The sequence below is a fragment of the Rhineura floridana genome, chromosome 3, assembly GCF_030035675.1.
Source record: "Rhineura floridana isolate rRhiFlo1 chromosome 3, rRhiFlo1.hap2, whole genome shotgun sequence".
Lineage (NCBI taxonomy): Eukaryota > Metazoa > Chordata > Lepidosauria > Squamata > Rhineuridae > Rhineura > Rhineura floridana.
This window is the reverse complement of record NC_084482.1, coordinates 19,841,750-19,856,221: the sequence shown is the minus strand read 5'-3', so window position 1 is coordinate 19,856,221 and position 14,472 is coordinate 19,841,750. Positions and strand designations below refer to the sequence as shown.

The window sequence follows — 14,472 nt, the reverse complement described above, 5'->3', positions numbered from 1 at the left end:
CTTAGCTCTGGGGAGGCCAGGGACAAATAAAACCATGGGACAAAAGCGACGGCGGGGGCGAGGGGGGGAGTGGAGAGCGACAGCGGAGGGATGAGCGGTTTTCATCACTGTCTCCAGCTTCCTGGATTTTTAATGCCACCCCCCAATATATTTCTGCTGGATGAGCATCTGGGAGATTTTCAAGGGACAGGGAGGGACGGAGCGAGCTGGGTCATCCATTACAGCCTCCCCCCCTCTTTCCCCCCACCGCACCCCCCCCCGGTAGAGGATAAGAGATGGTGATGAGAGGAGATCGGTGAAAGCGAAAAGGTGGGAGAGGCGCGACGGGGGTGTGTGTGTTGAGAGGACGCCAGCAGCCGTAGGAGGCTTGCTCGCCTGTTTTGCAGGGCGCATCCTCCCGCTAATGTGATTATATAGCGCCTGGCACGTCCCCGCGTCCATTATCGGAACGGCGCGTAGCGGGAGGAGGGGAGCGAAAGGGAGAGGAGAGGGAGGCGCGGCGGCGCGCACAGCCATCGCCGGGAGGAGGAGGAGGGAGAGAGAGAGCGGGAGAGAGCAAGAGACGGCGGCGAGAGCAAGGCAAGCGCTTGGAAGCGGCGCGGCGGGAAAAGCAGCGGGGGCGGGAGGCACCTCCCTCCCTCCTTCCTTCCTTCCCTCTCAGGTGGCATAGCATCCCGGGCCCCGCCGGCCGGCCGGCTCCTTCCCCGTCCGTCTATGTCTTTTTCTGATTCCAGCGCAACCTTCCTGCTCAACGAGGTAACTTAATAGGCACCGCGCCGCCGCCGCCGCCGCCTCCCACCACGCCGATCTCAGCCCCCTTTGCCTTCCTTCCCCGCCCCATTCTTCGAGCTCTCTTCTTCAGTGCTAAGCGCAGGATCTCTCTCTCTCTCTCTCTCTCTCCCCTATACATTGCTTACCCACTCCCTTCCACCCGTGGCACGTCCTGGCCGATCCAGAGAGCGCAGGGGACGGGGAGACCGACGGCTAGGAATGGAAGAGAGGAGGGGCAGACAGCTCCCGGCGGCCGGCCCCTTCTCTCCCTTCTCCCGCGCATGCCGATTGTGTTTCCTAGGCTGGGTCCGGGGTGGGGAATCCTATGTTAGGAGAGAGAGAGTGGCACTGAGCCCCCTTTTGCAAAGTTTGGTGGTGTTATGTGTGTGTTTTAATCTGGGTGGAATTGACTGGGCATCTCCCCAACTTCAGATGGGAAACGGGTTTATGGGGGTATAACTAGTGCCAGCAGCTTTGGCACCGAGTTAGGGAGGCATATGGACACAGAGCGTGGGGAAATTGCAGGGGGGAAATCCCCATCTGGCCCCATTTCCTCCAAAGCCATTTCCCCTTCCTGCCCCTGTCAGCCTTGGCCATATTTAGGAGAGGCCAGGCCAGTGGGCAGGCGTACCTGTCCCGAAGTGGGTAGAGGGGTGGCGATGGTGAAGGCGACATCCTCATCTGCCGGTTAGGGATGGAGCTGTGTGTGTGTGTGATCTTGGTGGGCAAACAGGAGATGCCAACAAAGGTGGGAGAAGGGTTGGATTAATTAGGGGCTCTGTCGGAGAGTGCAGCTGGCCATTGCGGGGGTCGCAGAGAAACACTAACCATCACTATCTGCAGGCAGTTAAGGGTGCTGGTGGTTGGATAAAAGGTGGTGCAAAAGGAACCGGGGTCAATGCGCTGTGGTGGTCTGGACTTCCCTTTTTCACCCTCTGTGGTTCACTTCCCACATTCCTTTGCTTGTCCAGCAATGCTGTGCCCTCCCCTCTTCCCTTAGCTTTCCCCCTCTGCCACCCTTTGTTTTTAGAGTGCATCTAGCAAGCACACTTTCCTGCACTGGCTGGCAGCTTGGAAGCAGAATAAGGGTTGGTGGGACACTGAGAAGGCACTTGCAACGCTGTCCCCAAATCTGGTGGCGTTACCCTACACTTCTCTGTGGCTTTTCCCTCTCTCCATCCTTTGTTTCCTTTCTATCTGCACCATGCCCCTTGGCACCCCCCAACACCCCCTCCCTTTCGTGTTGCCCCAAGCAGGTGGGGACAGATCTGGACAGTTCAGTAGCTGTTCGCTGCCTCACTTTTCTCCCCCCCCCCCGCCTGCTTGCTTCCGTATTTGCCTGTTTCTGTGCCTGCCCCCAGGGGAGGGCTGGTGGGTGGGCGCTATTGTTTTTGCCGTCTGCTGCTGAGCTGAGAGAGAGCCAGAGCATCCAGGGTGGAGAATCTTATCGGGTAGAGGACTGAGCCACTTTGCCATTGCATGCCATCTGCTGCCCCCAACCCAGCTGGGGCAGGGGGCACAGCACTGGACATCCCTCTGACTGGAAGAGCTACAACCTTACTCCCACAACCACCACCTCCTATCTGCCCTGGTTCCTGAACTATTCTTTCTTTCCCCCATGTATGACGACTCCTGTCTCCATGGATTTGAAGACTCCGAGGTGGTGAGTCTAGAGGCTGGTAGAAGGGCCTATTTTAAGCATGGGAACCGCCCACTTAAAAGAACCTGGCATCGTCCTGGTTCATGGGGGATGGGGGGGTAGGAGGTGAGCTCTGGGGAGATGGTTTTGGAAAGTTGGGGCAGAGAATCCATAGGGATGCTAGGTGGATGTTCCTTTGTGGGGGAGATAGTGGAATAGGAGACTGAGTTCATGGCACAGTCGCAAGGGGCTTGTGTTAGTTGGCCATCTTTGATGGAAGGGCAGTAAGGCATGCTAGGGGAATTCCTTAGTTATGGGGTGGTGGTAAAGAGGTTGCTTTCCTTGTCTTCTGTTTGGATCACAGGTTGTAGATACTCAAAGACTTGGTCCTCCTCAAGGAGTGGAGAAAAGTGGCTCTGGGTAGATGAGCTGCGATTATGGCTGGACGGAAGGGGGTAGTTAGGTTTCCCTGGCGTCATAGGGAAGTGGTGTCCTTGGACCTAACAGCTCCCCCTGCTGGCTGGTGAACCCAGTGCATGTAGAGTACTGTCCTTTGAGATGGGTGGAGGGCACGCTGAAGGGACCCTGACATGTTCCCATGTAGTAGCAGTTTCTTCTTCTTGTGAAGTGTGTGCTTTGTGCTTTCTTGAGGCAGGAGCAGAGGGGATAGTGCAAAGTTCCTCAGTCCATACATCTGTCAGTTGAGCTAGCCCTTTCGGGACAGATCCTTGGTTAGATATCCTCCTACGCAGTTTGGGGAAGAGGTGGAGAAAGTGTCATGTCTCCCCCAGAAGTGGGATCCCAAAAATAATTCCACTCTGAAAGGGGAGGGTGTTGTTTCTTTTCAGCAGTTTTCCTGCTGGTTGTCACCCAGGCATTTGAGCTCCCAGGAGGAATGGCAGGAATCCTGGATGAAGAGTTTGTGCAGGGCTTTGACTAGAGGGCATGGGTAAGAAAGCATGTGTTGTATAAACTTGATAGATGGAAAGGAAGAGGGCATAGGACTGCTGGGGAAATCTTCACCTGGTAAGCCAGTTCAGCAGGTCTGAACTGAGCCTCTTTGTCAATCTCCACAGGAGCCCATCAATAATAAGTCAGGTGGCTGGGAGGGGGGGCTCCCTGCATGATGCCAGAACAGTTCTTATCATGCCCAGACCTTGGACTTCCTGCCCACCTGGTTGGGGTCAGGCATCCATGGCAGGCACAGCTGCTCCGCTTTGAAATGTGTGGGTGGGTGCCGGCAGGAGGAGGTGGATGATCAGATGACATGACGGAACTGTGCTGCGGGGGGGGGGGATCTGGCATTTCCTAGAGTGTCTGCCTGAGTTGAGTGTGTGTGTGTGTGAGAGAGAGAGAGATGTGTAACTGCATGCTGTAAGTGTGAGATGTTCCCCTCTTTCCTCCCTTCCATTCCTAGCACCTCTTACCTAAATCATAGCCACTTTTTAAAGACTGTTGCAAAGTATTTCTCTCTCTCTCACGTCTATTGATCACACTCCATGTGAAAAGGAAGGGGAGGAGAAGGAAGGTGCAGAATTGGGGAAGATACCACAGGGCTGAGAGCTATAAAGAGCCATCACATTTCCATTCTCACTACCTCCTGGGCTGGAGAAACATTCCAGATTCTGGAAGCCAGAATCAAGTTGTCAGGCTTTTGCCCAGAAATCCTGGCACCTGATTCACCCCCCAGTCTTGCTTCTTGGTCTACAGGAACTGGTTTGTTTATTTACATTTTTTATTACATTTATAATCTGTCTTTTTCCCCAGGGAGCTCAAGGTGGCGTACTTGGTTCCCTTCCCTACATTGCATCCTCACAACAACTCTGTGAGGTAGATTTGGCTAAGAGAGAATGACTGGCCCAAGGCTGCCCGGTGAGCTTTGAACCTAGGTCTCCCCAGTGCTGGACTGATGCTCTAAGCATTACACACCATACTGGCTCTGGTTGTGTAGCTTTTTGGAGGGTGAGCCAAGAATTGGGACAGATCACAAGCCATTGGGCTGAACTGGAGTTGGATTGGTGGCAGAGGGAGAGAGGAAGAAGAAGCAACGGCCAGCTTTGGTTTTCAGGTCATTCTGAATTCAGTTGTTGCCGTGGTAAACAGAATAAACTGTCTGGTGGGGTAGCCAAGGATGGGCTGGTTTCTTATTTAGCTTATGATACTAGGGAGGCAGTACGCCAGGAATAACCAATATGATTCCCATCAGGATGTTTCTGGACTCTAGCTCCCATAATTCCCGCTGAGCATGGCCACTGGTCAGGGATGATGGAAAGTCTGGGAATATCTGGAGGGCATCACGTTGGCTCCCTCTGCAGTACATTGTCTCCCCTTGGCCCTCTTCCTCCTCGCTTTCTAAATGCCCGATTCTACGTCCACAATCCTCTTCCCTGTGTGGACCTTGGAAGTGCTCAGAGAACCCCACATCACACATCCTGTGGTTGCCCTCCTGCTCCAAATCTTAGTCAGGATGGATCGCCCACCTCTGAAATCCACAGCCCCAGTTTCCTGTCCCTAAAGTGTTCCCCAGTGTAGGCAGCGAGTTGACAGTGTAATCTCTTTCTGTTTACATTGTCCTTTAAAGTAAAGGATCTTGTGTGTGTGTGTGTGTGTGTGTGTGTGTGTGTGTGTTTTCCCCTGCAAAAGGAGAGGCAGGCCACGCTAAGGACAGCCAATGTAGTGGGTGAGATTGGAAGGAAGCTTGGTGAAGTGCTAAAGCTTTTTAGTTTGGGAGAGGAGAGGGAGGGATAGCTGCTCAATGACAGCTTGGTTCTTAAGCTCTTTGGCCGAGATTCATTTTCCTCTCAGGGGGACTGCAGTTGCAGCTGTGACAACACAGATTGGGCCAGAAAGAGCCTTTCCCTTTGTTCCACCATGGGGGGAGGGGGGAGGAAGGATAGCATGTTAAGGATGTTCCAGTTGTGCTTTCAAGTCCAGTTCCTTTCAGGCGGTCTTGAAGAAGCCACGCTGGTATGTTGGTGCTAATCTCTTGGGTACCTACACTCCAGGCACCCATATAGTGATAAGGTATCTCTAAGGTGGGGGTGGGGAGGGACTGTGGCTCTCCAGATGTTGATGGATCCCAACTCCCATCATCCCTGACCACTGGCTATGCTTGCTGGGGATGATGGGAGCAGGCATCCAGAATATCTGGAAGGCTACAAGTTTCCCACCCTTGCTCTCTAGGGCAACAGTTCTCAAACTTTGTTGTTTTTTTGCATAAAGCGGTTGAAAATTGCCAGAGGTCAGAGGAAACCATAAACTTTTTTCCCCAGCTGCAAAAATCATGGAGCCTAGGCCAGGCTGCTGAGAAGTCCCACTTTTACTGATATTTTCAGGAGGAAATTGCACTGAGAGAAAAAATAAATCCAGTACAGATATACTTGATTGTTTTGCAACCTTTGCATGTACCACCTGAATGGAGCTTGTGGATCACCAGTGTTTACTTTGAACAGGGGTCCAACAGGGCTCTTTAAGACTGGAACCTGTACCAGCACTGGAAGATATGAAGTAGTGGTAAAGGAAGGAAAGATATTTTGGCCATGTGCAGAGTGCTTTTTTCTCACCATAGGTATTCCGGGTGCCTCTGATCCGACATTAGGATATCACTACCTCATGTCTTCCAGTGCTGTAACAGGTTCCAGTCTTAAAGAGCTCTGTTGGTCCCCCTGCTCAAAGTAAACCCAAGAGCAGAGGTTCTGAAACTGAAGTCCATGGGACTGTGCAGCTTTGAGGACAATGGACATAACTTCCAACTGGGCTCTAGCAACATCTCTGTTTTTTAGTTGTGTCTAGCGAAGCGCAAAGTACTACTCTGGTGTTATTAGGGTTATTCCTCTCCTGCTTGTCTTCCAATTCCCCCACTGCCCAAGCCAATGTTGAGGTTCAGACACGGGTAGAATGGAGGCTTGATTCTATTCATGCTGTATTTTGTTTCACATTCTCCACTCCTTTCCATTCCCGAGGCAATGGGCGCTTCAGAGCGCAACCTTTACAACAGAGATGGGGAAGCTGTGGCCCTCCAGATGTTGCTGGACTACAATTCCGGTTATATCTGACCATTATACTGGCTGGGGCTGATGGTACTTGGAGTCCAACAACATCTGGAGGACCCAGCTTCTCCAGCACTGTTTCACAATGTCAGTTTCCTTTAGAGGAGAGAGCACTAGAGATTGAGCTGTCTCTTCATCATACTGCATTTGTACATGTACAGGTTGAGCAGGCATTATAAGGATTGAGGTATAAAAGACTACAAGCCACGATGGCTATGCTCTGCCTCCACAGTTGGAGACAGTCTGCTTCTGAATACCAGTTGCTGGACACCGCAGAGGAAAGAGTCCTCTTGCTCTCAGGTCCTACTTGCAGGCTTCCCATGGGCAACTGGTTGGCCATTGTGAGAACAGCATGCTCACACTAGCTCACATTAGATGGGCCACTGGCCTGATCCAGTAGGGCTCTTTTTGTGTTTTTATAGGGGAAATCAGGTAGAAGTCCTGAAGGAAACATCAACACACGAGAAACCCCAAAAAGCATTTCTGCCAAACCTATCCAAGCTGTTGGTATTTATCTGTCCAGGCACGTTACATGCAAATGTTTATGACAAATTCCTTACAGTTTTTAAAGAAATGACGTGCAGCTTTGGGAGACTGCAATTATGAGTGGAGGAATGGTGGCAGCAGAGGCTGATTCACCCTTTCCTCACCAGCTGTTTTTCTGCTCAAAAATCACCCACACCCAGGAGTACAAGGATATGTGGGGAATGGCTTAAGCAGCCCCTCCTGCCACTGCTTCTCCCCTGAAAATTCTCCACTCTAAATCACAGATGGCCATAGCTGCTTTTAAGTTAACAAAGCAAAACAAAAAATCAGAGGTCTCCAGTACATGTGCATGATGCGTGTGTTTGCTGCTCAGACAATACCAGTTTGTGGCCACCGCCCTGCCCTGCCCCAAACTGGAGGCTGAAGTGGCTCACATTCTGGATGCTTGGAACAGCAATTATAGTGTCTGTTGTCCTATTATCACTGCTCTGATGCAAGCCCAAAATAGGGCTTTGAATCAGGGGCTAGTTTGGCTCAAGGTAATATCTTGCAAACTTGACAGTGGACACATAGATCACAATTTTGGAGCCTTCCTGTAGCCCAAAGTGTACCGGGTCAGGGCAAATGAAGTACAAGAAGAGGAAAAAGAGAAGCAGGTTGTAATAACCCCTTTTTGCTAGTGGTAGCATCTGCTCACTTTGGATTTTCTGCTTTCTTTTGTTAAATCTGAAAGGGTGCATTTACAGCTTTTGTTACTGCTGCCATGGATCACTTTTGTTAACCTAGCTAGCTGATGCAAATTTTCAGTGCACTCCAATCCCTCATTTGCTCCTAGAGCTCCTCTTGCTAACAGCACATCCCAATAGCATCATGTTAAGTTCCAACGCGCATACCTGTTCCCATCAGCCAGTACTTCTGGGAGTCCCCAGTGGGTCCCATCATCTTCTTGTCTTTGAACAATCCTGTCCAGATCCTTTCTCTGGATCATCAAATGTTGCTGTTGTTATCTTTTCACGCCTAGCATTTGGAGGCAGACCCATCCCCTTCCATTGCTATTACAGTTGATTTATTTATTACCCTTATTTCCCACCTTTCTCCCATTATGGATCTCAAGACTGCAGCTCCTGTCCAGGTCCAGTCTGGCTTAATGTCAGTGTTGCTGCATCATGTGGCTTTAGACCAGGAGTGGTGAACCTGTGGCTCTCCAGGTGTTGCTGGACTGCAGTTCCCATCCTCCCTGACCATTGGCTATGCTGGCTGGGGCTGATGGGAGTTGGCAGTCCAGCAACACTTTGAAGGCCACAGGTTTCTCATACCATGGGACTCCTTGCCCAGCCCTTCCTTACTTTTCTGTGGCATCTGATCCTCCTTCTGCCAGTGAACAGGAAAGTAGGAATGCCAGGGTATGGCTAGGTCTTTCCATCTGCTGATGCCCTAGATGCGATGATGTATACCACATCCCTTGCGGTCCTCATCTAGTGATAAAGTCAGCTCTGTAAAACACCCTGCGGATCCCCCAGTTTCCTGCTTTGGGAAATGGGCACAAAAGGGCTTCATTTGAGTTGCAGATTAGGTCTAGAACCATTTTGGAATATAAGAATGTTGCCCTGGCACATTTAATCATAAAGGGATGGACAGCCTAGTCAAGATAACCAGTTTTATAAAAAAAATAAGAAAGAACGACGATGACTTAATGATTTCTCTGATAAATGGGGGTTTGCCCATGAGTTTTTGAAAGAACAAGTGTCCATCGCCCAGGCTGATAGGGACATTCTAAACATGCTGTGAATGTCTGAATTTGAACTGTATTCAAAAATAAAAAAGCAATTCTTGTATCGTACTACTAGAGAACGACCTATCAATACAACATGCATTTGAAAGCTGTATTTAATGTGTTTATAATAGTAATTAATTAATTAAAGAATTTTTACCCTTTTCTTTCTCCAAAAAGGCTCCCAGATCAATAAGAAACTAAGACTGCCCCTGCACTGAGGCTTGCAAACTAAAACACACAACGCAGAAAGGGGAAAAGGGGGAGGGAGTATGAAAAAAGTGGTTCTTGGAGTTACTGGTAGGAAGCAAGAACGGGAGAGAGGCCCTCAGAAGCCTTGGTTTTGTTTGATATTTTCAAAAGCATTTAAACTGGCTGACTATACACAAGGAACAGAATCCAAAATGTAGTTGACCTGAGCATACTTCAGAAAACCCATATACATTACTGATTTGTAGCTATTACTGAAAATGGGTAGTATCCATTTCTTTCCTTCATCAATACTCTCCCATGTAAATTTAACTTCCTAAAGCGGTAAGGAGCATTCTGCTTAGCAATGGAGAGCGCTCTTGAGTGTTGAAAGAGCTTCCCATACATTTATCATCATACAAGAACTCTGAGGACGTAGCTTGCGTAAGGTCACCTAGTGAATTCACTGGCAGAGGCGATATTTGAACTTGGGGCTTCTTGATTTGCAAGACAGCCTTTTAGCCCCTGCGTCACACCATATTCCATTAGTTTTTTAAAATAGTAAATAAAAATCCATACAAAACTGGAGATACGGGAGAAGAGAGCCAATGAGCATGTGCAAAATGCCTTTCCAAATCCTACCTTCAACCGGTGTTTGTAAAAAGGCTTCAAGGCACATTTCTCTCTCCTTTTTTTTTTGTTTTTATAACCCTGGGAAACGAGGACCCAGGGTTAATGGGGACTGTTTGGGTTCCTGTGGTTTACAGTCCTGATTCCCCTCTCCAGTTTATATGCCATTTGCATTCTGTTTGCTGCAACATTAAGCTCATGAACAGACAAGGCAATGAGGAGGTGCTAAGCAAATGTCCTCTCTCATTCCCTCTTTCACACACCCACCCCACTCTTCCAGAGCCACTGAGACACCTCTTCAGACCTCAGCCTTGTGGAATAACATAGCGGGCTGCTGAGTTTCAGCCACCATGCATATGTTGGCAGGCAGAAGATAAAGGGCTTCCAGGCTGAATACATGGTTGGAGCTGATGCACGTAGATACCAAGGCTTTGCACACATGCACATCCCATTTCACATGAGATTTAAGTAGCATCACAGGCAGTGGACCGGATCCTGTGCAAGGCTTCTATCACAAGGCTCTTTTGGCATGTGGACATGCAGCAATGTGAATGTGTGTGTGTGTCACGCTTTCTGCAAAATGTACATATACAGACACTCCTGGGGATTTATTTAGATCCTTACATGAAAGAGGTTGTGTGTGCAGCAGCTTGGAGCCATCCAGCATTGCATCTATCTCTCAGAGCAATATCCCTCCCACCCCTTTTGATTCTTCTGTGCGGAGGAGCGGGAGTGTCTGGCACACGTTCTCCCTGTAGCGTTGTGTTGCTGTGGTGCTATCTCCCATTTCCTTCACTCCCTCTTTCTCCCTGGGGAAGAACACCACTGTCCCCACAGTCAAAAAGAGGGAATATTGAAGGCTGGCATTTAGTCCCCTGTTCTGGTTCAGCATTGCATTTTTTGTGCCAAGCTGTTGGGTGTGGGGAGAGACAAAAAGAAAAAGAAAATCCTTCTCCCACCGCCCCTGAATTTTCCTCACTGATGTCTTCGGGTCGCACTTAGGTGTGTCTGAAAGTGCAGAATTTCATTTTGGAAGGCGTATAAGGTTACCTTCTGGAAGCAGTTAGCACCAAAACCAGGTACATGTAATACACTTCTGCTGCCTTGTTTCCTTGCATCTTTAGGCTGCAATCCTAATTCCACTTACCTGGGATCAAGCCCCCACTGAATTCAGTAGGACTCATTTCTGAGTAGACGTGGTTAGGATTACACTATTGTTGTTGTTATGTGCCTTCAAGTCGACTACAACTTATGTTGACCCTATGAGTCAGCAACCTCCAATAGCATCTGTCATGAACCACCCTGTTCAGATCTTGTAAGTTCAGGTCTGTGGCTTCCTTTATGGAATCAGTCCAACTTTTCTTGAAGTGGCAGAAGGAGAATTAAATGTGCAAACCCCATCAATTAACTGCCTCTTTTCTTTTAAAGGTCATGTGTGAAGCAGCAGGTTCCATACCTTTTGGGGTGGGGTGGGGGGCAGGAATTAGTGCATCTCTAAATCAATGTGCAGAAAAGAGAATTTTGGGAGCTACATTTCACTCATCACAGTGAAGACTTTCCCTTCTGTGCAATTGTTCAGAAGTACATGACCCTGCTCTATTTTATACAGTAGAGGACAGCAGCAGGGACTCAAGAGAGATTTGGTTTAGCCAAGGGATTGGAAACGTGTAGCCCTCTGGATGTTGCCAGACTCCTGCTCCCATTGTCCTTGACCATTAGCCATGCTGGATGGGGCTGACGGGAGCTGGAGTCCAACAACACAGGGAGGGGCACAGCTTCCTTACCTCTGCTTTAGCCGTTTGAGTTGTGCTGATTAGACTTTCTCAGGATCCTTTGGGCCCCTTTTTAGAGTTGCCAGCCAAACCCTCCTTTTATTAGAGCATCCTTGCAGTCAGAATATCATCTCAGAACAGACACCCCTCTTATATCCCACCTTACAAGGCTGTTGTGAGGATTCCTGAGATAATGTACACAAAATGCTTTAACATTGAAAATATACTCTATAAATTTTGGTGGTTGTTGTTTTTGTCATGTCCAGGATGGTATTCTCAGACGCTTTCCTGGTGATACCACTTTTGGTGTCAGCAATCTCTGCATCATCTGTTAAAGAAACCCCTTCTCTACCTTTAAGGACCAGCAGTCAGGCTGTTAGTGCTTTTGATTGACAAGGCAGGAGGCTGCTTTTGCCCATTAACCCTCCCCTTCTCAGGTCACAGACAGCTGGTATAGCACAGTGGGGAGGAGAGCCTGGCTGGGAGTCCAGAGTCTGTGAGTTCAAATCCACACTCGTGTCTCCTGGGTGTCAAGGGCCAGCTAAAGATCACCCCCACAGTGAGTGGCTCAGGGATTACATGTCCTGCCACCTGTGCAGCTGTGGGCAAGATGCTTAGTCCCAAAGAGCCCAGTTGCCCCCCACATGGCAGTTGTGGACAAGGAAGGGGCTGGGTTGTGCAGCTGTGGCAAGCAGAGCAGGCCCTAGCTAGCTGGAGAGGACTAGCCTCAGGGGAAGGCAATGGTAAACTCCCTCTGAATACCACTTACCATGAAATCCCTATTCATAAGTCGGGATCGACTTGAAGGCAGTCCATTTCCATTTTCCCAGGTCACATCTTCACCTCTTCTTTAATTGAACCCACTTCATAGGTCTGTGGCCAACCAAAACTTTTTTGGGGGGATGTAGGGGGATGTTCTGTGAGAAATCTAATTATTTGTTTTTTGTAAACTAGAAAATAAGGGGGGTGCCCCCAGCCTCCCTAGCTACAGGTCTGTCCCCAAGGTTGCAAGCTGTGTGGACATGGGGTGGGGGCTCCTGAAATCTTTTACTGTTTGCTTAAACATACAACACCATTCATTGTACAGGTCACATTCTAGAATTTCGTAAGCCAATATAGACATAAGAACATAAGAAGAGCCTGCTGGATCGGGCCAGTGGCCCATCTAGTCCAGCATCCTGTTCTCACAGTGGCCAACCAGGTGCCCGGGGGAAGCCCGCAAGCAGGACCCGAGTGCAAGAATACTTTCCCCTTCTGAGGCTTCCGGCAACTGGTCTTCAGAAGCATGCTGCCTCTTGACTAGGGTGGCAGAGCACAGCCATCATGGCTAGTAGCCATTGATAGCCCTGAATTTGTCTAATCTTCTTTTAAAGCCATCCAAGCTGGAGGCCATTACTGCATCTTGTGGGAGCAAATTCCATCGTTTAACTATGCACTGAGTAAAGAAGTACTTCCTTCTGTCTGTCCTGAATCTTCCAACATTCAGCTTCTTTGAATGTCCACAAGTTCTAGTATTATGAGAGAGGGAGAAAAACTTTTCTCTATCCACTTTCTCAATGCCATGCATAATTTTATACACTTCTATAATGTCTCCTCTGACCCGCCTTTTCTCTAAACTAAAAAGCCCCAAATGCTGCAACCTTTCCTCATTAGGGAGTCGCTCCATCCCCTTGATCATTCTGGTTGCCCTCTCCTGAACCTTTTCCAACTCTATAATATCCTTTTTGAGATGAGGCGACCAGAACTGTACACAGTATTCCAAATGCGTCCGCACCATAGATTTATACAACGGCATTATGATATCGGCTGTTTTATTTCCAATACCTTTCCTAATTATCCCTAGCATGGAATTTGCCTTTTTTACAGCTGCTGCACACTGGGTCAACATTTTCATTGTGCTGTCCACTACAACCCTGAGGTCTCTTCTCCTGGTTGGTCACCGCCAGTTCAGACCCCATGAGCGTATATGTGAAATTCAGATTTTTTGCTCCAATATGCATAATTTTACACTTGTTTATATTGAATTGCATTTGCCATTTTTCCGCTCATTCACTCAGTTTGGAGAGGTCTTTTTGGAGCTCTTCGCAATCCCTTTTTGTTTTAACAACCCTGAACAATTTAGTATCGTCAGCAAACTTGGTCACTTCACTGCTCACTCCTAATTCTAGGTCATTAATGAACAAGTTGAAAAGTACAGGTCCCAATACCGATCCTTGAGGGACTCCACTTTCTACAGCCCTCCATTGGGAGAACTGTCCATTTATTCCTACTCTCTGCTTTCTGCTTCTTAACCAATTCCTTATCCACAAGAGGACCTCTCCTCTTATTCCATGACTGCTAAGCTTCCTCAGAAGTCTTTGGTGAGGTACCTTGTCAAACGCTTTTTGAAAGTCTAAGTACACTATGTCCACTGGATCACCTCTATCTATATGCTTGTTGATACTCTCAAAGAATTCTAATAGGTTACTGAGACAGGACTTTCCCTTGCAGAAGCCATGCTGGCTCTGCTTCAGCAAGGCTTGTTCTTCGATGTGCTTAGTTAATCTAGCTTTAATAATACTTTCTACCAGTTTTCCAGGGACGGAAGTTAAGCTAACTGGCCTGTAATTTCCGGGATCCCCCCGGATCCCTTTTTGAAGATTGGCGTTACATTTGCCACTTTCCAGTCCTCAGGCACGGAGGAGGACCTGAGGGACAAGTTACATATTTTAGTTAGCAGATCAGCAATTTCACATTTGAGTTCTTTGAGAATTCTCGGGTGGATGCCATCCGGGCCCGGTGATTTGTCAGTTTTATATTGTCTATTAAGCCTAGAACTTCCTCTCTCGTTGCCACTATTTGTCTCAGTTCCTCAGACAGGTCCCTTTCCTTAAGGAAGGAAAACTCTGGCCCTCTAGATGTTGCTGAATTGCAGCTCTGATCATCCCTGGCCATTGGCTTTGTTTGCTAGGGCTGGGCTCTTCAACGCTGGAGGCTTAACTTGGATTCCTGCACTGAGCAGGGGGTTGGACTCAATGGCCTTATAGGCCTCTTCCAACTCTACTGTTCTTTGATGGGAGTTGTAGTTCAGCAACATCTGGCAGGTCAAAGGTTCCCCACCCCTGCCTTAAGGAATTTACAAATGAAAATTGACAAGTGAGAAGACAGCTCAAGAGAGGGGGAATG

General features: G+C 48.7%; 1 protein-coding gene across 2 annotated transcripts in view; it reads left to right on the top strand.

The window, feature by feature from the left end:
* The first annotated feature begins 476 nt into the window (after positions 1-476).
* The window catches only part of CACNB3 (calcium voltage-gated channel auxiliary subunit beta 3), a 34,459-nt gene continuing 20,463 nt past the window's right edge, over positions 477-14,472 (top strand). Inside the window, exon 1 of one of the 2 annotated variants that reach the window (XM_061614813.1) lies at positions 477-756. In XM_061614813.1, coding sequence (XP_061470797.1) covers positions 715-756 — 42 coding nt within the window. In that variant the 5' untranslated portion in view covers positions 477-714. Of the gene's footprint in view, positions 757-2,185; positions 2,435-14,472 lie in introns of those variants that run through there. The other variant, XM_061614812.1, reaches the window with a different exon arrangement.